The sequence below is a fragment of the Lichenostomus cassidix genome, chromosome 5, assembly GCF_008360975.1.
Source record: "Lichenostomus cassidix isolate B80296 chromosome 5, HeHo_3.0, whole genome shotgun sequence".
Taxonomy (NCBI): Eukaryota; Metazoa; Chordata; class Aves; order Passeriformes; family Meliphagidae; genus Lichenostomus; species Lichenostomus cassidix.
The window spans coordinates 39959771-39983895 of record NC_139486.1 but is presented as its reverse complement, the minus strand read 5'-3'; the positions used below and the strand labels follow the sequence as shown (position 1 = coordinate 39983895).

Genomic DNA, 24125 nt, shown 5'->3' with positions numbered 1-24125 from the left:
GTGCAAGTGGATTCCAGTAGCAAGTCCAACCACCCTAAGAAAAGCGGAGGATGAGGTGAGAGGTTCATGTTGCCCTGTATGGCACCTTCGGAATGATGAGGGGAAAAGTGCTTTGGAAAGGGAAGAATTTGCAGGTACAAGAGGCCAAAGAGCAATGGAAAACAGAGCAGTCCTGTGGCATCTTTGAAAGGTGTGAGCAGCCAAGGTGCCCTCAAACCTGGTGAGGAGGGCAACACAAGTATCTCATGTTAGAGAATTTTTTCTTAATAATGCCCACCACATGAGAGGCAGTACTGATAGAAGAGACTGTTAGAATTGAGAGCAAAAAAGCAGAGATGGAGTAAATTTTGACTTGGCAACTAGAATCACATTTTCCATGTGTTTTTTTAGAAGTCTGGTCACTGTCCTCAGCACGTAGGCTTTGGACTTCAGCATGAGTCAGTGAAGATGGTACTAGTTAAGACATTTTTCCTTCTTCCATCCCAAGCTCTTCACGTAAGTGCAAGAACATATGTTTCTGCAGAGAGATAGTCAAGCAATTAAAAATATTGACACTTAAAAGCTTTGCTGTTTTGTATCTTGGTCATTGCTCAATTTGTGGGTCAGAGCTGCTGCTCAAAGGCTGCTTCCCTCTGCAAGGCTGGGAGGCAGTACTCTGGCAGTGCTTAGGCTCAGAGCAGTTTCTCTGCAGTCAGAAGGTAAAAGCATTATACATATAATTTAAGGTTTAAGCTGCAGAAACTGGCAGCCTCCAGCAGTCAGTCAGTAATGCGTACTGCAGAACTGTTTCAGTGCAGTCTCTTGCTCATGGACAGCCATCAGTAAGGGGCCCATCAGAAGGGTCTGTCATAAGCCAAGTTGTCCAGTTTGAATGTGCTCTGATAAATAGCTTCCTTTCTCTGCCCCCTTTCTTCTCTCTTCCTTAGGCTTTGGCTTTTCAGCAAGGCTAGTTTTCCTTCGCTTGTAGTGACTTGTCCCACGGGAGGGACTGCTGTTCTAAAGTCTTGGCATCAAGCCCTACTGGGGCTGCTGCTCCCAGCACTCACCTTGCTGCCTGTGCTGCTGTCAGCTGGGGCTGGCTTCTGCCTGTGGAAGCCTGGCAGTGGGTACTGGGGGACACGTCTAAGGACAGAGTGGTAGAAGTTCATGGGAGGTGATGTGGGGGATTATCTCATGCAGCAGCTCTAGGGTTGCTGTAATTAGCTTCCTTGAGAGCCAGCAGTGTTCCTGCCTTGCACAGTGGTGAGCTGAGGCACTGAGCATCCTGTGCCGGTCCCCAAGCCAGATCATCCCTGCAGGCTGCAGAGCATTGGCTTCAGGCTCCTGACCATAGATCAGGGCATCTGGGGCCCACAGCTCCAATGGTGTCTCACTAACACCTTTTCAGGGTGTTTCAGAGTGTTAAAGGCTGGTAATTGGAGCTGATATTGGTCAGGCCCATCAGTTATTTGCAGGCTGATAATCAATATGAAATATTTTCCAGGACATTCATTTTTTAGTACAATGAAGCTTTATTTTGAAGATGTATTGTATAAACTGCATCATAATATGCTGGGTGGAGTTTAATGTGGTCCTTCAGCTGCAGACTCAAACTAGGTGTTCAGAGCATCTTCCTTGAAAAATGTCCTAAGTTTGACTGGAATTGCCTTTCCACTGCCAGCATGTTCCTCTTTATACCTTTCATTTGTATAAGCCTTGACTTCCTCATGTCTGCGTACATCAAGGGGGTTTGCTGTTCATATTTTTAAAATTGCTTTTCTCCTGATGCTGCTGGAGTACTTCATGTGTTCTGTGGCTTTCTTTGAATTGGAGACCTCTTGCTTGGAAATGCTAATGGGAATGCTAAATACACCACAGTTTGCAGGGTCCAGTCCTTTTATCAATTCAGGGGAAATTAATGAAAACACGTGGAAACTGACTGAAGGAAAAGCCAGTACTGACGACACAGGAACATCCTTTTATGAACAATAAAATGTGTTCTATAGTTGTCACGTTTCACACCTAGGCTTGCCAATCATCTTTTCTGAGATCAAATTAGTTCAATCAGCTTTTGAAGAATAGAAGTTTTTAAATTACTAATTTTCTCTTCCCTTTATGATACAAAAGAGAACATTCTTATGTATGGCATGTTTGTAAGTCACTTTGTTCCTTGAAAATTCTACCTCAAGTAGTGAAGGTCTGCTCTGTGGATGTAGAAGTACCTGACCCTTAGCACAAAGTCCCACTAACTAAATGCTGCATTGCTGTTGCAAAGGTGGTACCTCCAGAGCAGTGGATCCACTGATTGCCTGTCCTGGATGTGCTGAGAGCTAGCACCAACTAAATCAGATGCTAGGATATCCTGTCTAGGTCTAGTGGAGTTAACGGGTGATTGACTGGGTGGATTGGATTTTCTTAACCAAGTCTGATTGCTAGTCAGGTGTTGAGATGTTGCTTTTGAATTCTTCTAGGATAGTTGGTGTACATTTGTAGTCCCTCAGTGACTTGTATACGTGAAGTCACTCTGACATGCTCCCTCTGCTTTTTGGACTGGAATTGAATGAGTTCTTGGGCTCTTTTCATGCTTCTGCTAATCAGTATTTTAAAAATATACATAGTGTAAAGGACCAGGTATTTCTGTGAAACCCAATACCTTTATGCAGAAGATGCACTTGAGGTTGCATGTATGGACCAGAAGTGTTTGGCCCTTGCTGGAATTTATTTTTTCCTAGTTAGCTCTGTTAGGATATACAGGGTCTGAACACCCCTCTCTCTCTGTATGGAAGGGAATGTGCAGATCAAATTGTGGTGGTGGTGAATTCAGCACACGGGTATCTGATTTCTTGGCAGATCCAACACTGGGAGTATCTGGACTGCTGCCTGCCCCAAGGAAAAGCGGGTCGGTGTGACCCATGCTCAACCACTACTCATCCAAGCCATGTAACATGAGTCCCTAACCTGCAGACAGATTTACCAGCTCTGAATAATGTCTGTTGTGCTGTGAGATCTTATCTTTCTAATGGCCTGCAAGAGGGTACAAATGAGGAGAAATAAATACTGCTCTTGCTTTTGCTTCCTCTGCATTTTGTGGAACAGTTGATGTGTTTTCATTTTCCCTGCTGTGTTTGTCAGTGCTTTTAAAGGACGGAGCTAGTTTGTCAGAATTTTGGGAGCAAGTGAAAGTAAGATCTGCTCCTACCTTCTCATTTTCTCCCAAATACTCTTCCCTTTTTGCTTAACAAGTAAAAAGAAAGGAGTTGCCTGCCATGTCCGCAAGTCCCAAGTAGAGTGAAACCACTGTAACAAGCATAGAGGAACTGTCCTGTGACATCCTTCCACAGAAACAGGCACCAGCTGGATAAATGTTGCCAAAGCAGGATTTTTGCTTTATTTTACACCTGTACCCATAGGTCACATTGGAATGGGGATTCCCCTGCACCTGAGACTGCCTGCCTAGAGGTATTGGTGCTCCAGAGGCTTTACAATTTTACATTTGATTCCTGAAGCTTTTGAATTGGGTGGCAGGAAGGGAAATTGCTGAATGACTGGGTACCTACTGGAAGTTCAGAGGTCTCTTGGAGGAGTGGAAGTTTCTCATCTTGCTTTGGGTTGTGATCTGTAAATAATACGGTCTGCTCAAGAAACTTTCTGTCATGTGGCTGTATCAAGTGTGAAATTGTGTTTCGTGATTCCTGACAGAATTTAGCAGCAGTCTTACAAAAAATCACTGGTGTATGTGAAGGCAGACCATCACTTGGTTGTTGCTGTTGAGTGTGTTGTTTGCTTTGTGTAGGAAAGGGAAGCTCTGGTGAAATGCACTGAGTTTTCTGACACAGTGGGGCAGTTTGATTTTAGTGCATAGCTTGGCCATGGCTTACAGATGTCTGTGCAAGCCTGTCTGTCCAGCTCAGTCTTCTGACACCACTAAACATTCACCAGTGGAAGAAAAAGCATACTGCAGGTGAACTTTCTTTTTGAAAGAAAGGAAAAGCGAAAAGCTGGAACTTCTGGAAAACTGCTGAGTGAAAGGCTGTCTTGTTAGAAGATGGATGTGCTTTCAAAGGGGCTAATTTTGACACTAAGGAAATATATGTGGAGCTGATTGCTGGCCAGGTGCCAGTCACTGAAGGGCACCGGAGGCTGAAATGCCAGGCAGTGCTGGTAGTGTTGGCACTTCAGCCCATGATGGTTGGGTTGCATGAATTATCTCTCTGCCTTCCAGCTAATTTTATCCTGTTGATTTTTCATGAATCATTTCCCATCTCTGTGGGTTAGAAATTAAAGTGGAAGTTTGCTAGCCAGAATAGCCACATCTGCTATTTAGAAACTAGTGTCTGGGGTTTGCTTCCTGCCCACCCCCACGCCTTCCCTTCCCTTTCCCTTTTTACCTCCATCATTGTTCAAATACGTGAATCACTAGTGTTGCTCACCCACAAAAATTTTTCGGCTGACCAGCCTGCACAGGTGCAGGGGTCTTCTGGCTGCATGTGACTCCTCTGTGGGCAGTGGAGGTGGCAGGCAGGTGCTCAGTGCTATGTGGCAGGGTCCCAGGTGCACAGCAAAGCTGGCAGGACCTGACCAGGGCATCTTGAATTTCCTGCACGTGCCTTATAAAACATTAAAGGCACTCCAGTGTCTTTTCCCTCTCCCAGCACAGCAGAAGAGCAGGAGTGTGACAGTGGCCCAGCCTGTTGTGTGCCAACCAAACACTTTCTCACTCAGTCTTTTTGTCTGTCCCTGAATGAGAGTAAAAGGTCATTTGGGCAGTAAATTCAGATCTCTGCTTCCCTTTGTTGAGCTATGTGCCCTTCATTGCCATTGAGGCTGACATCTGGGCCAGCAGCAAGGAAAGGATAAGTTCAATATCCAGAAGTTGAGTATTACAAGTAGGCAACCAAGGACCCACATGGGAGTTGTGTAGGGTGGGGTCCTGTGGGTAAGCAGAGTTTTGTTGGCAGCTGTGCTAAGGAGAAAAGCACATTCCCTTGGAATATAGTGAGCTGTAGATGAATGAGAAGAGGTCTCCAGCTTGTTCATGTTTACTTTTAATCAGTCTTGGTGGATTACAGCAAATGCAGGAGACTGAATCAGTGATTGTGTTGGGACAGTTTTGAAAATGGCCAAGTGGATGGGCTGGGAAAATACAGGCTGGGTAGCATGATACCAATCCTGGGTAAATATAAAGTTATTTATGCATGGAAATTGGTGTCATAGAAAGTATCTTGTACTTCTTAAAAAGGTCTGATTTTGTTCTTTCAGAAGCTTACCATTGGTTTAAAGAGAGATCTGTAGGTGTGATATATTTACATATAAAAGGCAGTTAACTCAGTGCATGAGAACCCAATTAATATTCAATGCCAGAGAATATCAATAAAATATAAGTGGCTTAGGAAGTGAAGGTAGTGATTGATAGAGATCCAGCATCCAATAAATAAAATGAAGTGGCAATATAAACAGTAAGGAGGATGAAAGATACTCTAAGCAAAAGGACAGTACTAGCACACTAATAAATCAACTATTTGAGGATTAACTTTGAGATGAACGTAGAAAATAGCTTTTCAGCATCAAAAGATCATGGTTCTGGCATTGCCACCTTAGACGAGGGGAGCAAATAATCCAGCTATTTTAAGATAGAGCTTGATCATTTTACAGAAGAGTCTCTGCAACATGATATGTGGAGGCTGTGTTTTCAAAGAAGTAGATTTGATGACCCTTCCCTTCAGATAAGGGGAAGGGAGAAGCGAGTTCTGCCTGACACTTACTCAGTGATGCAGAAGAAGACATGACTCATCACTGGCAAAATGTGTAGATGATACATGTTTAGTGAATTGTAGCTGTTGATAGGGACAGGACGGTGTAAGGCAGTTTGTTTGGTAAATGAGGTTATTGAAACCAAATTATTTTCATGCAGACAAGTAGAGATTTATGAACCTGGAAAGGCATGTCCTGAACGTGATCTGCAAGGGAGGCTGTGTCCTGAGCAGTGCCATGTGAGAACATGGGGGTCAGAATGGGCAGGCGGCTCTGGGGAGCTTTCTGTGCCAAGTCCTAGCCTGAAAAGACAACCATGATTTTGGACACGAACAAGGTGATAATGAATCAGGGTGAAGAGATAGTTTTATGTCTGCAAACCTTTTATTTACTTCAGACTCAGTGTTACATCAGCGGGGCTTTCTAGTGCCAGCATATTGAAGTACTGTAGAGAAAATTGGAAGAGTTACACAGAAGAATGAAGAAAATTGTGGAAAGCTGAGAAAATACTGCATGGATACATATCCAAGGCGGCTCTGCTATGTATGTAGTTTTATTCAGTGCTTATTGCTTTTGTTATCCAAACACCTTTCAGTAGTGCCTTAAGGAAGAAGGCTTACAGCTGCCACTTAGTTGTACTCTTATTCTGTCCTGAGGGAAAAAATGTTGGTGGAATAAGATCTTGTTTTAGTACTGGGGTTTTGTGTCTGTTTGTTTTAACTTTATAAATGTAGGTATATATTTATGTTGAAGCCAAAGGCAACGAAGTACAACTGGCAGTTGTGACCAAAGATGGTGAGGTTTGTTACAGCCATTAACCTGGGAAGCAATTCTTTCCAGTTGCTCAAAGCAGTGTCCCAGCATGCTGGGTATTTCAGCCTTTCCTGCTGGGTTGCAGGGCCCTTTGAAAGAACTGCTGTCTGGTGCCCAGAACTAGAGAGAGTCACATACGACTTGTCTGTGATGGGGATTAACAACTGAGATGAAGTTCTCATGAAATGTTGGCTTCTCTTCCTCTTGCTAGTCTCAGATGGAGGTTTTGTCCTGTTTGCAAGCTAAAAGTAAAGGAGGGGGTCAGTCAGGTTGCCCTAATTCTCCTTTCTACCCTTAAATCTATGTAAATCTGTGAGATTGATGCAGGGAGCTGAGTACAGCAAAAATGAGAAGTTTCCATGTGTTTTAAAACCACAAGTCACTTACATAATTCTTTCAGCTGTGTTTAAGTGCCTGCCTTGGTTCTGTGGCATGTTGCAGTGTTTCAGAGGCTTTTAGGCTGCATGGGAGCTTTATGTTGGCAGCATCCTGCTTGTTTGAGTCCTTACTCAATATTTAATATAGAGAAGTTGCATCGGGTAATACCTGCTTTGCATAGGCTTGTGCTGATCCATGGCAACATGTGGATCAGCACATGGATCCTCTTCCTACTCTGAGATCAACAAAGGGCAGATGCTCCCAACTGACCATAATACAGAATTCTGTGACAAATCTTGTAAAGTTATCACTATTTTCCAACTTCACTAGAAGCCATCATAAAACAAACATAAGACTGGTTCAGGGATTATTTCAGAGGTTTTCTGTCTTCTTCCCCCTCTGAAATGTGTCTGTCATGAAGCAGATCATAGAAGGTTTTGATGACATATTTTGACAATGAACCGTGTAAGAGTGACAGTGTGAACTTATCTCGCATCCATTTGAGATTACAGCAGGAGTTCCAGGTTGGCAAACTGGAATTTCTCTGTTCCCAGCTTGTTTGTAGTCAGGATGGCAGTGGGAATTTAGTGTTGTGGCACCCCATGCTATTTGTCATGTAAATTGCTGGTCTTGGGCAAGTTAAAACCACTGGGAGCTCTCAACCCTCCCTGCTGTAAAATAGGTTTAAATCTTGTGATTTCAAACTTCTTCAGAAAGCTGTAGAAAACCTGCTGGTGTTTCCAGGTATCTGTTTTTGTAGTCCTGACCATCTTCAGTGTTTTCAGAATTTGAAACGCAAAGAAAATATTTCATACTTCTGGTGAATTTATTGCTCCTGAGTGTAGAGGGGTAATTGACAATGAGTGAAACAAGTCCTGGTCAGAGCCCATGGCTGCTCAAATCCTAGATCATGCATGACCTTTAATTTTCACTAATTAAATTTGAATTTGTGACTGCTTCAGCTTGTTGTCAGGTGTGCTGGCTGCATTCAGCCCCACTCTATGGCCATCAGACAAGAGCCCTGGCCTTGCAGCAGGCTGGGAGCCAGGTCATGGGGTCTTGCCCTGCCGCCACGAGCCTTACTGTGCTGAGACACTGCTCTGCTGTACACCTGGGTGGAGGACAGCTTCTCCCACAGGAACATCTTTGGGGAAAAGTTAAACCAGTGCTGTAGCAACTCTCAAGGCAAAACCAATATTCCTGGTGGAGCATTGGCTTATATCTTACTGTGAACAGTAGTCCTCCTCTGAGCAGACTGGTTCTCCCTCTTTGTGGGTTCTTTCAGAGTTTGCACTGGCTGCAGGCATGAGCTGTACAGCCAGCTGGTACTTCTTAAGTGACCTGAAGTGGTTGGCATGGCCAAGGACCTTGGTAAGTGCATTTACCTCAGGGAGAACAGTCAGCCTGGGTCTTCTGTGGTTGTGTGGGGTGAGCTCAGAGCCTTGAATGCTGTGCTTTATTCTCTGTTCTCAGCTTGTCAGTAGCTGCCTGTTCTGGTTTACTATTTCTGGTAATAATATGCAACTGTAGAAAGAGCATATGAACTCATGTCCATCTTTGACCGGTGGCCTGCACTTTAAAATTTGGTACAAGCTACACAAGATCTGTCTTAAAAGAAGAGGGGATGACCTCCAGAAGGCCAGCAGTGAGAAACTGAGTGAAGGAGCTGTGGGCTGAGGAGGGGATGGATTCCTATATGGTTGTTTCACATGAAAGAATGTCCCAGTCTGGGAAACCTGCCAATAAAATGTGAAATTAAAGCTCTGTTTTGGAGGCTGATCCATGCAGATAAGAGTCTGGGACTGTTAACTAATAACTACAAGAGGCGCAGTGATAAAGGCAGCATACTTGAGGACAGGAATTCACAGGTTTGCTCATGCTTTAACCCCATTTAGAGGTTTTTTTCCTGCAGTAGAGAGTAACAGCTCAGATGTTCTTGTGTTTTCTACTTCCCTGATTTTGAGCAATATGGCAAAGCCACTGGAGCTCTTAACATATCTCATACAGGAATGTGACAGATCCTTGCCTACTTTGTAAAGAAAACAGGGGAGGTTATGTGGCACTGCCTGTGAACCCAGGGATGACCCAGGGATACCTCCTGGGATTTGTAGCAGTCACACTGGTGTCCTGGGTTTGCTGAGGACCACTGTGCACAGCTGCCTTTGCTGTCCAAAGCACTTGGTGTTGTGTGCAGACATGACCTGGATCATCACAGCATCCCCCTCACTGCAGGATTGTCCTCACTGATGTGCTGCTAGGACACTGCAGTAGGCTGTGTGCGCACTGAACATTGGGAGGGCTAAATGTCCTGGTGGGCACAGGGACATGCACATTTGAGGCCAAGTACCCCAGGAATATCCTCAGTAGTAACCAAGGAGCCTGCTCTGCTTATGCTTCCATGGTGCTTCTCCACATCATCTGAAATCTTCAGAGGCTCCTCATATTTAGGTGCTAGAACAAACACAATTACAAAAATTGCCAGTAAAACCCCAAAACAACGAAGTGGAGGGAGTGAAAACTGCAGAACGTGAATTAGACTCATGTAGCTGTGGAAAGCTAAAGGGGGAGGAGAAATGGCAAGAAAGAAACTTATGAGCAGTGAAATTATGAAAAATTGAGCACTGCTTTGAATACATGAGAAGCTAAAAGAGTCCTGAAAGCACAGCCATCCGCTGAGGTCTGGAACTGGAGAAATGTCATAGGTTTCTTTTCTAGAAGAAAAGCTAGAAGGTGGTACCAGTTACAGCAGCAGCGTAATGCTCTCTGTTGGTAGCAGTAGCTTGGGAAATTACCAAATAGCAGCTACTACAGCAGTACATTTTAAAGTTTGCTGTTCTGGCTAATTTGCACCCAGGGATTTTAAAAGGCCTGGCTGAGTAGCACTCTGGGCCATAAATGCTAATTTAAAAAAAAAACAAAAACAACATACCATAGTGAGTTAGACTTAAAAAAAATTTGTGTCTTATTCATAAGCAAGTAGGCCAATTTCAGGTTTAACTGGGCAAATTAAACTAGGCTACCTGCAGTCTGATGTTCGCTTCCAGTAAAATAACGTCATAGCTGATATGGATCAGATTGGTCATGATTTAAGGGTGTATTAATTGTAATAGTCTGTGCAGGTTCTTTTTAAACATTCTTTTCTGACATAGCATGATTTTCTGGTGTTGCTATAATTTTACTTGATAAAGGTAAAACTTGGTAAGTCTAGCATGTTTAATGCACTGAAGTTGTGCAACAAGTCATGGGAATAAATAGATGGGATGATTCAGTGTGTCACAGACGCACTATTGGAGCGAGGCCAGAGGAGGGAGGGCCGTGAAGATGATCAGAGGGCTGGAGCACCTCTCCTGTGAAGACAGGCTGAGAGACTTGGGATTGTTCAGCCTGGAGAAGAGAAGGCTCCAGGAAGACCTGATTCTTGCCTTTCAGTACTTGAAGGGAGCTTATAAGAAAGCTGGGAACAGACTTTTTAGCAAGGCCTGTAGCAATAGGACAAGGGGGAATGGCTTTAAACTGCGTGAGGATAAATTTAGGTTAGGTATTAGGAAAAATTTCTTTACTGTGAGGGTGTTGTGGCATTGGAACACGTTGTCCAGAGGAGCTGTGGCTGCCCCGTCCCTGGAAATGTTCAAGGCCAAATTGGATGGTACTTTGAACAGCCCGGTCTAGTGGAAGCTGTCCCTGCAGTGAGATTGGAACTAGATGATCTCTAAGGCCCCTTCCAACCCAAGCCATTCTATAATTCAATGCGTAAAGGCTAAATGAAGGTCACAGTGTGACAACAAAAGGAGCCCCATTGCTGGTAGTGTAGTAGTCTCAGCTGGGTATTATTTTTTTGGCTCAATACTAATCAAGAGGCAGAAATCAGTCTCTTCTCCGTATTAACAAGTGATAGGATGAGAGGAAATGCCTTCAAGTTGCACCAGGGAAATTTTAGATTGGATACTACAAAAGAGTTATCAAGCGTTAGAACAAATTGCCCAGGGAAGTAGTTGAGTCTCCAGCCTTGGAAGGCACTTAAAAGACATGCAGCTGTGGCACTTAGGGATTTAGTTTAGTGGTGGACTTGGCAATGCTAAGTTTATGGTAGGACTTGATGATTTTAGAGGTCATTTCCAGCCTCAATGATTCTTTGATTTACTGGTGGACTTGGCAGAGCTAGATTTACGTGGGACATGATGATCTTGAAGGTCATTTGCAGCCTAAATTATTCTCTTGATTCCAAGATTGTTGGTATCCTGGGAAAAAAAGCACAAAGTTAATTTGGATTGTGTTTGTGGGCAACATAAAATCTGGGCAAGTCTCAAGGAGTGAAAGGAGGTGAGTTAGTGGTGAACTTGGGATTGCATTTGTGCTGTGTGAGACAGCAAGGAGTCGTGTGACAGCCCTAAAGCAGTGATTTACCCTCAGAGCTGGTGGGAGGGTTGGCAGGGTATGTGGTGGCCTGGGAGCAAGGGCTCTTACAGCAGCATAGCGGTTCCCTGAAAACAGAGCCCCAGCTGGCAACAGTGGCCAGAAAGTAAATGCAGCACTTGAACACAAACATGGCAATCCCGAGCAGGGGCAGGGAGAGTGTTATCTCGGTGCAAGGTGCTGCTCCGCCAGTGTGCTGCACAGGAATGTTGCTGATAAGTTGGAGGGAGTTCAGGGAGGACCAGGAGAGGGTAGGGCTTGCAACATGTGCTATACAGTAAAACACAGAGCTTCATGTGTAAAGTAAACACAGTGTTTCTTTCTTTTTTTCCCCTTTCTCATTTGGAGTTATGCAGTAGCTTAACCAGAACTGAAGGAAGCACGGTGACCTTCCCTGGCAAGAGATCTGACTGTGTCATCACAGGGTTTCTCTTTTCTCTCACTCTGTAAGTCTCCATGGGGCAAGAGTGGGAATGGAAAAGTAATTTTATCTTCAGAGACAATGTATGCATCTCTTTCTAATGAATAATTGGGGAACATGGGTGTTTTAACTCCAGATGTCTTGTCTGCCAGGCTTCCAGAATGGGTGGTTGTTCTCACGGACAGCATGTGCCACACGACCAGTAGCCACGTTTCCTGTGACAGTGCAGACCCCACAGATAACCAGCTCTGGACCAGCACCTATCTCTTCTTTTTGAACATTTTCTGGCTCCTTGAGCTTTCTCCCTCTTCAGCTGCTCTACTGCAGACTTTGCAGAAATGACTTTTTCTACTCTGAGAAGGGCAGGTAGGCCCTGATTGCATCACTGGCTGGTGCATGGGTACAGGACTGGAGAACTTTCCTCTTGCTCCAGAGAGCGCAGACAAGGGATTCAGACTGCCAAAATAATGAGCTACTCTTTGGCATTACTATCTCTGTCCTCCTAAATGGCTGTGGTAATTCTGAAAGAAAATGTGTCTTGTTTTGGACATCCTCTAAAGGCTTAAAAGTGCAAGTGTTTGCATGCGTCTAGCTGTACTTACGCTGAGGCTTTGCTTTCAGACCACTATATGAGTATTAAGTTACACTCCTTGATACAGACTTGCTGAATGTCTTTTAGGCTGCACATTGGCATGTGAGAAGTTGGACTGGAAAAATGAATCATTTGTCCCCTGGCACAAAGAGGAGCCAGAGAGGTTGGGAATGGCATTCTTTCTTGCTGTAAATAGGGCAGAAATGCAGACCAGATTTCCATGGTGTTCAGGCCCATACAACCATGTGTGGAATATGAAAGGTCCTGTCTTCAAGGGTTTGTGACATTAGAACATGAATTCAGGAATGCCCCGAGCCGCATCATTATGGGGATGGGCTCTTTCACCAGCTCCCCAGACAGAAGTGGTCTGATTAGCTGCTGAAGCCGCTCCGTCAGCACTGCAACTATGCAGCATGACAGAGCACGTCATTGGGCAGTGGACATGGAGGGGGCATGATGGGGGATCTGGGGGGAGCAGCTGTGAAATCTGTCTGGTCTGGTGTGGTACCTGAGAGCAGACAGTTTGTGTGCTTTCGAGGAAGTCTTAAGATGAATGCACTGAAGAGATGAGCAGCACTGTAATTTATTCCTTTTCTTAAACTGGTATACTCTAAATCTTAGTGGCCCTTCCAAAAATCTAAATTAAACCCGTTGCAAATCATTATCACTTGACATATCTGCATTTTCTCTTCAGTGCCACTCCATTATGGGAGGGGGAGGGAAGTGTTGTTGTTTTGGAGCTTGCTGTCCTTAGACATCATTAAGTGATTGATGATTCTGTGATTCTGTGAAGTGGCTCCTGGCTCTTGAGCAGAGGGAGAGGCATTTTCACTACAGCAGCATTGCGTGCCAGAAGAGGGGTGGTGGCTCAGCTCTGGCTGCTGCAAAGGAGAGGAAGATTAAGTGCATGATTTGTGCAATCTTGGTGGAGTCCCAAAGGGTGCTGTAGGCTCTTAACTGTTTGTCAGAGGTGTCCAGAGCACATGGAGAGCTCCATCTTCAGGGGTGTAATACACTGTTCCCAGATGGAGACTGGCATATGTTACGTTTGTGGGCAGATCCTGGTTCAGTGCCCCAGTCTGCATTCCTCTTACTTGTCCTGTCCCCAAAGACCTGCTCTGAGGTAGTGGTGCTCCATCTTCCCATAGCATATCACACCCATCATTCTTAAATTCCATGTGCAGTTGGAAATGCCATGTGTGTTTTTAACGGGCTCCGTGAAGCATACTTCAGATTCTCCATGCCTCAGGTTGCTCTGTTGTGTCTCACGCTCTTCACCTGAGCTGCAGCTGAGCTGCTCTTCCCTCCTTAGTTCACCTACATGCAGATGTGGGTGCTCTGGAGTGTGATGGTGACTCTTGGTGCCAGCAGGGAGCCTCATCTGCTGGCTGCACCCCGGCCTGGGGGGGAAGGCTGTGGTTCCTGGGGGGGCAAGGTTGTAGTTTCTTGGCCACTCATATTTCTCCTCCCTTCTTTCATTCTTTTTCAGAACATGAGTGAGAACTTGAAGGACTGTTTGATCCAGACCCAGGCTTCCTTAGGGGAGATGGTGACAATAAAAACAGAGGCCTGCTCTCCACACCGGGACCAGGAGTATGGACAGCTTTGGTATGTGGCTGAGCTTTGGTCTGATGTACTTTAATCCCTTCTCTCCACCTACCTCCCAGCTTAAAGGTGGTTTTGAGGGATATACTTGAGCTTCTTGAAATTATTAAAGCCCTTCCTTGTGAGATCTGCCTTGGGGTGTTTGACAGGGTGGTCACCTATTCATGTGCACCTACGCTATCTGAAGCCATTACCTGCTGTGGGCTTTAGCCTTAAGGATCTGAGATACTAGCCTTTGGCAGGCTGGGTGGCAAGTTTAGTTATTTCTCTGCTACAGCTGTGGGACTAAAGGAGTTGGTCAGGCCCTACTGCTTCATCTTCTCTCTGTGTGCAGTCCCAGCATCTTGCTAGGTTAGCATCATCCTTCTGTTGTTCCTTCCTCAGCTCTGGAAGGCCTGACCCACAGTCCATGGAGATGGAACCCAAGAAACTGAAAGGGAAACGGGATATAATCATGACCAAGAGCTTTCAGCAAGTGGATTTCTGGTGTAAGTGTCTTGTGAGTGAGGGAAAAGCACCACTGCTGCTTGTGTAGAATTTGGTTTTTCCCTGTCAGTTTGGGGCAGGAAGCAGGGGAGAAAAAAAGCCAGGGACAAATTTGCATTCTCACCTGAAAAGACTGGCATGTTTGTTAGGGAAATCATTGCGCAGAAGCAGCTTGTCCATGAAGGGCCTAGGCAGAAGTAGGGAGGTAAGGGGAAAGCAAGCTGGAAACATGAAAATGCATATTGGAAAACCCTGAGAGTCTGGAAAACCCGAAGACTTGAATTCAGAAACTGCAAAGGGAGCATTGAGTAGATGACAAGTCTTTCCCTCATATTCTGGAAAGAAAATTGGTGCCATTTATTTTGGCATACCTACACTTTATCAACTGGTAGACCTGCGTCCCTGTCTGGACACAGGACAGGTGCCCGTGGATGCTCTCTCTCTCCCAAGCACAGAATGAAGGCTGCATGATGAAGGTATTTGTTTTCAGGGATGTTCGTTTTAGCTCCCTTCCGGTGTGTGGGAAATCAAACCTTTTGGCTGGAGGACTGAGCTGCTAAGCAGGAATTTGCAGGGAGCCCTCAGCCTCTGTCTCTTCAGACTGTGATGGGGCCTTTCTGTGTGTGTTTAGCCATGAGGGGCAAATACGTGCAGGGCAGCAGGGCTCACCCAGACGCACATGTTGGTCGGGCAGGTGTGGGTTGGGATGAAGCCCTTGTTTTGGGGTGTGACAGAACAAGGAAGCAGCCAGTGAAGCATCTGTGTGTGTGGAGGCTGTAGTTTGGGAAAGGCTTAGCTGTGGCGGGGGAAGGACAGGGAGCTGTCCTGAGTGCTGTGCATCCTGTGCACTTTGTGAGCCTGTTCATCATGTACATCATGTCTGCCCAACCTAACACCCATTTCCTTCACATCTGCAGTCTGTGAGTCCTGCCAGGAGTACTTTGTGGATGAGTGTCCCAACCACGGCCCCCCAGTGTTCGTGTCTGACACCCCAGTGCCCGTTGGCATTCCTGACCGGGCAGCGCTGACCATCCCGCCTGGAATGGAGGTGGTTAAAGAGCCCAGTGGGGAGAATGACGTGCGCTGTGTGAACGAGGTGATCCCCAAAGGTCACATCTTTGGGCCCTACGAGGGGCAGATCTCTAGCCAGGACAGGTCTGCAGGATTCTTCTCATGGCTGGTGAGTGACAAGTTTCCCCAACTAAGTGACACCTCAGCCATGCAGCTCAGAGCTGGGGGAGTCATGGGCTTGTGGAGCCAAACCTTAGCCATTTTCCTCTTCTCTGAGAGTCTTCCACTGGCCACGTGGCCACTGTGTCAGCATCAACTTGCCATAAATACTAGCAGCTTAAGGATATAGATGGATGATCCAGAGATTGCAGAGCTCCTCATGGACCCTCCCAGCCTGCCTGAACACAGGAGGTGGCCAAGAGGCCAGAAAAGAGATCCAGTCTATCAGGAGCTGATCTACATGTAGACTCCAGCACCAAAACTTTTTTCCTCTCACACTACAGGACTTTGTTAGCATATGGGACAGAGAGATCTCTGGATCAACAGATGTTAATTATTATGAGAATTGCAATGTAGCATTTGAGTTTTTACGGGGAAGAAAATTGAGAGCTGGTGAAATGAAATGCTCGTCACACCTTTCTGTCTGTAAAATAAACGTGTGTCTCAGCCCTGTCTCTAAAGGGAAGTTAATCTTTTATGTCCCAGAATTGTTAACAATTTTGTCAGCTGCATCCACAGTTCTGTTATGGATATTTGTACTTAGAAAAATGCCTCTCAGTCAGTTCAGAGTAGCTTCTACACACTCATCCAGGGCAGCAGCCTGTAGTTCCAGGAGAGCTGAGATTCACAACACAGTTTCACACCATGACTTAAGGCTAGACCTGAAGCAGTGATTTGAGATTCATAGACCTTTTCCTGCCTGGACCAGCTGGTTGATGTGCTGCATCCATTCTCTTGTTCCACAGATTGTTGATAAGAACAACCGCTACAAATCCATTGATGGGACGGATGAAACCAAAGCAAACTGGATGAGGTGAGTCCAGTTCTCTTCTGCCTTCCCGTCTGGGGCTCTGTCTTCCAGAGAGAGGCCATCAAATCCTCCTTGTTGTTTTGTGTGTTGGAAAACCAAACCAAAATGTCACCACCCATTTTGCAAATGATGTGCTTGTGCTCTTTCAGTATCTATTGTAATGAGTATCTTCAGCATCAGATTCAAAGAAAGGATCTAAAACAAGACAAGGATGTGTATATGGAGGATGGCTCTTTGACTCTTTTCTGGAATGAGGATAAATGTTAAAGATGATCCTATTTATCCACTCTTACAAGCACTGACAGGTCTCACTCCATTTTTTTATTCATTTTTTTCATGTTGTGTTCAAACATTTGCAAAATGCTTTGCATTGCCCCCAAGGTAACATTTGATTCCGTTTGGGGATTTTTTTGTCCCTACCTATTTGACAGATACTAAAAGAGGTGGGTTTTTTTTTTTTGTTTTCTTTCTGGGCTTCATTTGAAGCAGCTGTCTGTGCTGGCTGTTATTTGGCAGTGTCAGCTGTCCTGTGCGAGGGGAAAGGCAAGCTGGGCAACCAAAGGCAGAGCTGATGTGTGTGCTTGTGCTCCCTCTGCTGGCCCCACACCTCGGGTTTGGGAACTGCTGCAATGTAACCATGGTGCAGTGTTTCGGGTACTGGCATATATCTGCAAAACGTAGGTCACTGAGGCCTCATATAGATGGTGAGTCACCAGAACGGGGCTTTGCTGTGTAGCGAGGCCAGTCAGACCAGTCCTGCTTCCACAGGGAATTGTTGAGCAAGCATTTCCTACTAGAGCAAAGCAGTGTGGTTTGTTGGCCTGGTTGTCTAGGATTTTCAGTTGTCACTCATTAAGGGGATAAAAAGCATGAAGTACAGGTAAATGCAAGATTGACCTAACTGGTCATATCTGGTTGCACCACTTTTGGCCATTTGAGTCTTCACAGGGATAGCAGCTGTTCTGATATTTTTGTTCATAAAGTTCAGCAAAGGATTTTATTTTTCTGTAAGAATTCTGACTGTTATAGTTGTTCACTACTGTATGAGATAAAATACTAGACCTGGGCTGAGGCTGGAGTCATCACTTTGAAAATAAGCAGTGGTACAGTGAAGAGATAGGTAGGCAGACGTATATCTAGAAGTAAAGCATGCAAAGTTCAAAATCAGAGTGAGAATTTTCCGCTTAGATCTGGATCTTTGTGATCTGCATGACAGTGAAGCTGGGGCAAAACACAGTCTTGGAAAGCAAAAACTCTGTGATTAGCTCTTCTTCCTACTGCCATGAACATAAGTTTTATGTCTGGATTTAAATGGGTGCTACTCATGGTCCTAACACCAAAGAAGAGAATGTTCTTGCCTAAACTTGTATTTGCCATGGTTCAATCTCAATGAGTGTGGTCTGGGCCATTCTGTACGGCCTTGAAAGGCATGGAGGTTATGGCTTTGTGGAAGGAGGATGTTTGCGACCCTTCATGGGAAGGGTGTATCAAAGGACCTGTTCAGGCTTTACCAGTCTTAACTGACCTTTCTGATTTTACTCTTGGAAAGTGCTTCTAACAGTAGTATTACGTAGAGTCTGACTGACAGTTCAAGTGGCAATAGCAGTCCTCCAAAAGCCTTCGTTTTGTTTGTTAGTATCTTTCATACCGAGGTGTGCTCAATATTCTGTGCTAGAACATCACCTGACACTGAGACTACACACAGAAAGCGTACTTGACTTCAGGACGCTGTAGACAGCGCTCTCGTTTTTTTCAGATGTTGCTCTTTGCTATCACTCACAGATGGAGTGCTTTGCAAAGCAGATCTGCTCACCTTCTGGGTAGGTGGGTATGGCATGGGGAAGGCAGCTTGGGCTGACTGCTCTCTCTTCTTGTAGATCTGGCTGTTGTTTTTGTTGTTTGAATACCACATCTGAGTCCATTTTCATGTTGCCTGAGGACAATATGTACACTGCAGCACTTGCTGGTTGAATTTCAAGTGCCTGTTTACCCAGGACAGTGGATGACAGGGAGGAAGGAGTACAAAGTGCAGCAGATGGCATAGCAATGGTAACATCCTCTTGCCCTTTCCCTCATCAGTCAGTCAGTCAAGACAAACTCCTGTTGCTGGGAGCACGTTCTCCTAAGCTGTCTGCTGGCACAAGGCTAGTGCACCCTTCATCTGTAAAGTGCTGCTGTTTGCAATACTGTATGAAACTCCATGGCTTCAACATGTGCAAACATCTTCTTCTGTTTTTATTTTTCTGGGGGCTGATTACCCTGGGTCGTAGCAAACCTCAAGCAAAATTAATGCTTTCTTGGACACAAACCATAAATTGCTGCTGATGGCAGTTCTGGGGGCTTCTGAAGGGTTGCAGAGAGCCATCCATTTTCCTGGTTGCTTCTAAGGAAATTCTCTTAGTTAGTTGTTGGTGTCCTCTAAAAATAATGGATCTGACAGAAAAATTGAAGCAATTCAGAAAGTCCTGGAAAGTCCATCCTTCTGTGTATGTATCACTTGGCCCAGAATGAGATGTAGGATAGAAAGTACCAGCAAACTGGTGGTGCCTTACTGAACTGTTGAAGTGCAAGTGCCTCATGTTTGGGATTTCCAGGCTACTTTGGGCATTTTGAGTCTGTAGCCCATCTTACATGTGAGTACCTGAATTCTTAAGCTTTTGACACAGTTTAAATTCATCCTTTGTCTTAGCCAATGTGAAAAGGCTGAAGCGAGACTTTCTCACTGCTTTCTCCTTTGTCTTCCTTTCTGCCTCCTTTCCTCCCCAAACATAGTAACAGAGGTCATGGGGAGCCAGACAGTCCTGTAAATCTTCCAATATCTCCTTTTAATGGAGGTGTCTCTGATTTGATTTTCATACAATAATAGAGCTTGTAAGAGAGCTCTGGCCAAGTGCTCCAACAGCCTTCTTAAAGCAGGACCAACTTTGACTAGTAGATCTTTTAAAAGTACTGAGCTGCTGTTTCAACTTTACAGGACCTTTTAAAAATAAGCATTTAAAAAACAGTCACGGTTACTGTAACTGCCCTTGTGTTCAGGGTGAGTAAAAGCCACCAGTCTATGAAGTAATTTTGTTGAACTTCATAAATTTGGGGCAAGTGGAGCAAATCTTCTTATCTGTTACAGAGTCACATTTGTGCAGAGCGAAGGGATCCTAAAGTACTGCAGGACTGTGATCCTTGCAAAAAAAACCAAACCAAACAACCAAAACCAAAAACCACTGCAAAGCCCTGGGAAAAGTTACATGCTTGTTTCTTAGAGGCCAAGAAAAGTGAAGTCGATTGACATTTTTGTGGGGTGATTATTAAGTGCCCACTTCAATGTGTTTTTAAGGAAATAGCTGTATTGTGTTGCACTTTCAGATTGACCTGGGCTGAGGTGTGAATTCACAGCCTCAAGGCTGGGGCTGCTCTGGAGCTTGCTAAAACCCTCTTGGCATCACCAGAGAGGTACTTCTAAATATCAGTGACTGCCTCTAGGGACATACTGCATGCTAGACAAGGAAAAGATCCCTCTGATAGTAATACTGTCTGCATTTTTTATGAGGAGGAGGTTAATGTGCCTGCAAGGGACCTGACATTAATTGAATTTGTGATTAAAACTGGCCAGAGCTCATTACTCGCTGTGTGGCAAGTTTGCTGTTGGAATACGTAAGTTATTTTAGATTGTTTTGCCCCAAGTCGTGCTGGAGCAAACGAGTGGAAACACTGAAATCTGAATATCCAGGCCTACCACAAGCTGTTGTGAGTGCATTTGATGGGATATCCTGTCTGGGAAGAGCAAAAATGGCTCTAATTCCCTATCGGTGCAGCTTTGCTGGTGACAGCAGCTGTGAGTTCAGCAGAGAAGAGGGAGCACCAGGTTTTGTGACCCTGCAGCTCCAGAGAGAGCTGTTCTGTTCTGCAAGCTCACCCCTGCCCAGGGGCATTTTGCAGAATGCTGTTACTCCTTTTCACCAGCAGCTTGTCAGTGGAGGTTTGTTGCCACCTCATGGAGGCACTGGTGATACTGTGTAGTCATTCATACCTGACGAGAGCATACACGAAGCCCAGTTTTGCTGAATGTGATAAAAATCAAGCTGTAAATATTCCCTTGCTCAACATTTTGTGTAGCCTTTTCTCTCCTTGTGTTCAGCTGGGAGAACTCCTTTTTCCTTTTAGGTTTGGTGAGGTTTTTTATTGGGGCTTTTTGAGGTTCATGGTAGCAGGTGCTTTGCTGGCTCTCCATCATTTCATTATCATCTACTCTAAACGCTCCTTCTTTCCCTCTATAAATGAAACTCCACTGAAACAGCATTCATTTATGTTTGTTCCCATGAAATGCATCTGTGCACTTAGGTCCCAGTTCTCCCTGATGTGGCCTGGATTTGAGCAGCTTCTTCTGCTGGTTTTCCTGCTTTAACCAAACTGACACTTGCTCTGCTGGCAGGCAGCAGCGTCAGTGAGATTGATTAAACAACAGTGTTACTGGTACTAAGAAGAAACTGGAATGATAAGGATCAGCACCTTTCTGTAGGTTCAGACAGTCTGTTTTCTCCTTCCTTGTTGAATAGATCTGCTGCCTTCTATTTTTTTCCCCCAATAAAACAACATAGCTAGGACTAATGTTTTATTTATTTTTAAAGTTCCCTTTGTCTGTGGCTGGAAAAATTAACACACACCTCCTTTGGACTAAACTGCTTGTTCTCAGGATGGCTGCCTCTTTTTCTGAGTGGGCTGAGGCTACAAGTTTTTAATTTGAAGCACCAGAAATTGGGTGCAGGCTCATGTCAGTGGCAGTGACAGAAAGCCTAGCCAGGAAAAACAAGTGGGTGGCCTCATTCCTTTTGAGAACAATGGGAAACAGCAACCATTTCTGGGTGAAACAAGAGCTTGCTGTGAAGCAGACAAATGCTGGATGTGGAGTACCCCAATGCTGAAAAAAAGATCTTTCCTTAGGGAAAGTGAGTTGCAGAAGTTAGCCATGAGTCTAGTCAAAACCTCCCCACCCTAAAAAAAAATCCAACTTGATGTAGCCTCTGCATGACATCCTGCAAGTAGTAACAGAAAGGGTGGTGAAAAAGTTTCTGTTGCATCTTGTGCTAGGTAGAACAATAAGACATGTTTCAGGCCTCTAAATTTCTTCTAAGTTTCAAGCAGTGTCACCTTAGAAGCTAATTCCCCGCTGCGATTGCGAGTTTTTATGCTTTTTTCTGTGTACAAACTGTGGCAAGTGATGTGAGGCTGAACTGAAATTCCCATATGTAAGTCAGGTCATCAGATGATGTGTAAAATTTAATTTTAACTTTAAAGCTGAGAAGGCTCCTTCGCAGTAGTGTTGCTCGGGTTTTTTTTCCTTAAGCTTGAAAATTGTCTTTTAAAAACAAAACAGCTGCCTTTTCCTGGTGCAGCTGGGGAGAACTGAGAGGTTGTTGTGGGTGGGGGGAGCTGGATCCCACCAAACTCCTCTGCTCCAGTACTTCATTAGCTAAGTGGTTGGATGCAGGGGGCTGCTTTGCACTGATTTCCTTTTACCCAATTATGCTTTGTGGGATGTTCAACCCAAGGAACATGGCTGAACGAAAGAGGAAGCCCAAGTTTTCCAAGGAAGAACTGGACATTCTGGTCACTGAGGTGACTCGAAATGAAGCCATGCTGTTTGGGAGGGAGACAATGCGTCTATCCCATGCTGACAGGGACAAGATCTGGGAAGCCATAGCCAGGCAAATCACATCAGTCAGCCAGGTCCCCAGGTCTGTAAAAGACATTAAACACAGATGGGACGACATGAAGAGAAGGACCAAGGACAAACTGGCATTCATGCAGAGGTCCCTCTCCAGCCCCGGCAGCGCGGGGCGGCCCTCGGCCATCGTCCTCACCGCCCATGAGAGAGCCATCGAGTCGGCGCTGCGTTCGTCGCACCAGAGGCACGGCTTCCGCAGAGCCAATCTGGACGTGGTTGACAGCCTGTCAACGAGCTGTAAGTATCATTGCCTTAACACCTCTTTGTCTTATGCTTGCATATCTCAGTTTGACACCAGAAGAGCATTGTGTGTTGTGTGAGATGCTGGATTGCCTGTAAAGACGAGTCCTGTGCTGTGGTTGGTTTCAAGACACCCTGCTCTGGTGGTTGTGGAGTGTTGAGATGAACTGTTTCCAAGTTAAGATCATCTTCTTTAGCTGTTTATCTAGTTCTTTTACATACTTCTGGGGGTAGATAATGTATTATAAGTATGAACTAATCCTACAAGTGAGGTAACATCTGTAGTTGAAGCGTGACTGCTTCCTGTTTGTGGAAAAAGTGCTTGTAAAGGATTAGGAGATCTTCACCGTGATAAAACAGCAATGCTATCAAACTGAGAGTCATCTGCCAGTCACCAATGGATCACTTCCAAGAGAGCTTTGGGGGTCTCAGTGATCACTGGTGTTCATTGCTGAGATTGGGCCACTAATGATTTCTCAGTAGAGGTTTGAAGGATCAGCATAAATGCAGTGAAAAAGGTAGACAGTAACAACTCATTCTTCACTGGTTTTAAAGAAATGGCTGGCCCTGCTTTTGAAGTTAATGTTCTTACACCACAATTCTCAGACACCTTGCAATGTTAAACTGCAAGCTGCTTTGTGCAGGTTCTTTGCATGGTTCTGTACACACAGTTTTCTTTGTGGAGGTGCAGCTTCATATTTGTGAGCTTTTAGGGATACAAAGGAGCAAAAGAGGGGGATAACTTCTTGGGAAGTGAGTCAACTAACACCTCATGGGTGAACTTCTTGGGAAGCAAGTCAACTAACACCTCATGGGTGGTCCTGTCCTACCACACTAGATCTGATCTCATATCTGAAGTTGTTAGTGGGAAAGCAAGGACAAAATCTTCCAGAACTGACAAAGTGGGATTTCGTCCACTCTTTGCATCTATCTTGGAAGCCAGTTGCACTATTTCAGTGGTAAAAAGAATATTGGTTATGCAAGGGAATAGTGGGCAGCTGAAACAGGTGAAATCTTCTGTCTTCTTACTCTTCTTGTGCCTGTACCTGTGAACTGGCACATCACTAGATATTTATCAGGCTAATACAAATTTTCCCATGGTATTTGGCTTTAGTTTTGATTTTGCATCAAGTGTACTTGCCTGATTAACATAGGGTCCTGTTGCTGCTATGCCTGACTTCCTGGTTGTCTTAGTGATGCCAAGCTACAGAGTGGCTTTGCAGAACACACTTTGAGAGCAGCAAATACAACATTTATGTTCTTATCAGTGCAGAGGATGTAAGAAATGACAAAGGAGCAGGATTTTTCATGAGAAGTCTGTGCCCCTCCAAAATATTTGTGCCAGGTACTTAAGGGTTTGTGGAGGAGGAGTCATTGCTATTGTCTGAAATGGATTTATATTCTAGTAAGGAACAACGCTGTGTACAGAATACCACAATAGCTTGGGTTCACCCACTGTTCAGGCTTCTTATGGCTAAGCTTGTTACCCAGATACTAACATTGCAGCACTTGCATGTTTAGTTACACATCAGAAGCTACAGGGTTGTCTCAACCGGCAGGATGGGGGAGGGCCACATTCTTTGAGATGTCCTGAAACAGAGGCTAGAGTTGACAGGGATTTCACATTAATAATCCACGCTTTCTCTTCTGTTTAAGCTGAGGAAGATGAAGAGATGCCGGGCACTTC

The 24125-nt window shown here is 44.9% G+C and overlaps 1 protein-coding gene across 3 annotated transcripts in view; it reads left to right on the top strand.

The window, feature by feature from the left end:
* The window catches only part of PRDM11 (PR/SET domain 11), a 49930-nt gene that overhangs the window by 4835 nt on the left and 20970 nt on the right, over nt 1-24125 (top strand). For all 3 annotated transcript variants that reach the window (XM_085062599.1, XM_085062601.1, XM_085062598.1), the window contains exons 2-5: nt 13837-13955; nt 14337-14440; nt 15356-15618; nt 16415-16482. In XM_085062599.1, coding sequence (XP_084918725.1) covers nt 13840-13955; nt 14337-14440; nt 15356-15618; nt 16415-16482 — 551 coding nt within the window. In that variant the 5' untranslated portion in view covers nt 13837-13839. The remainder of the gene's footprint in view (nt 1-13836; nt 13956-14336; nt 14441-15355; nt 15619-16414; nt 16483-24125) is intronic.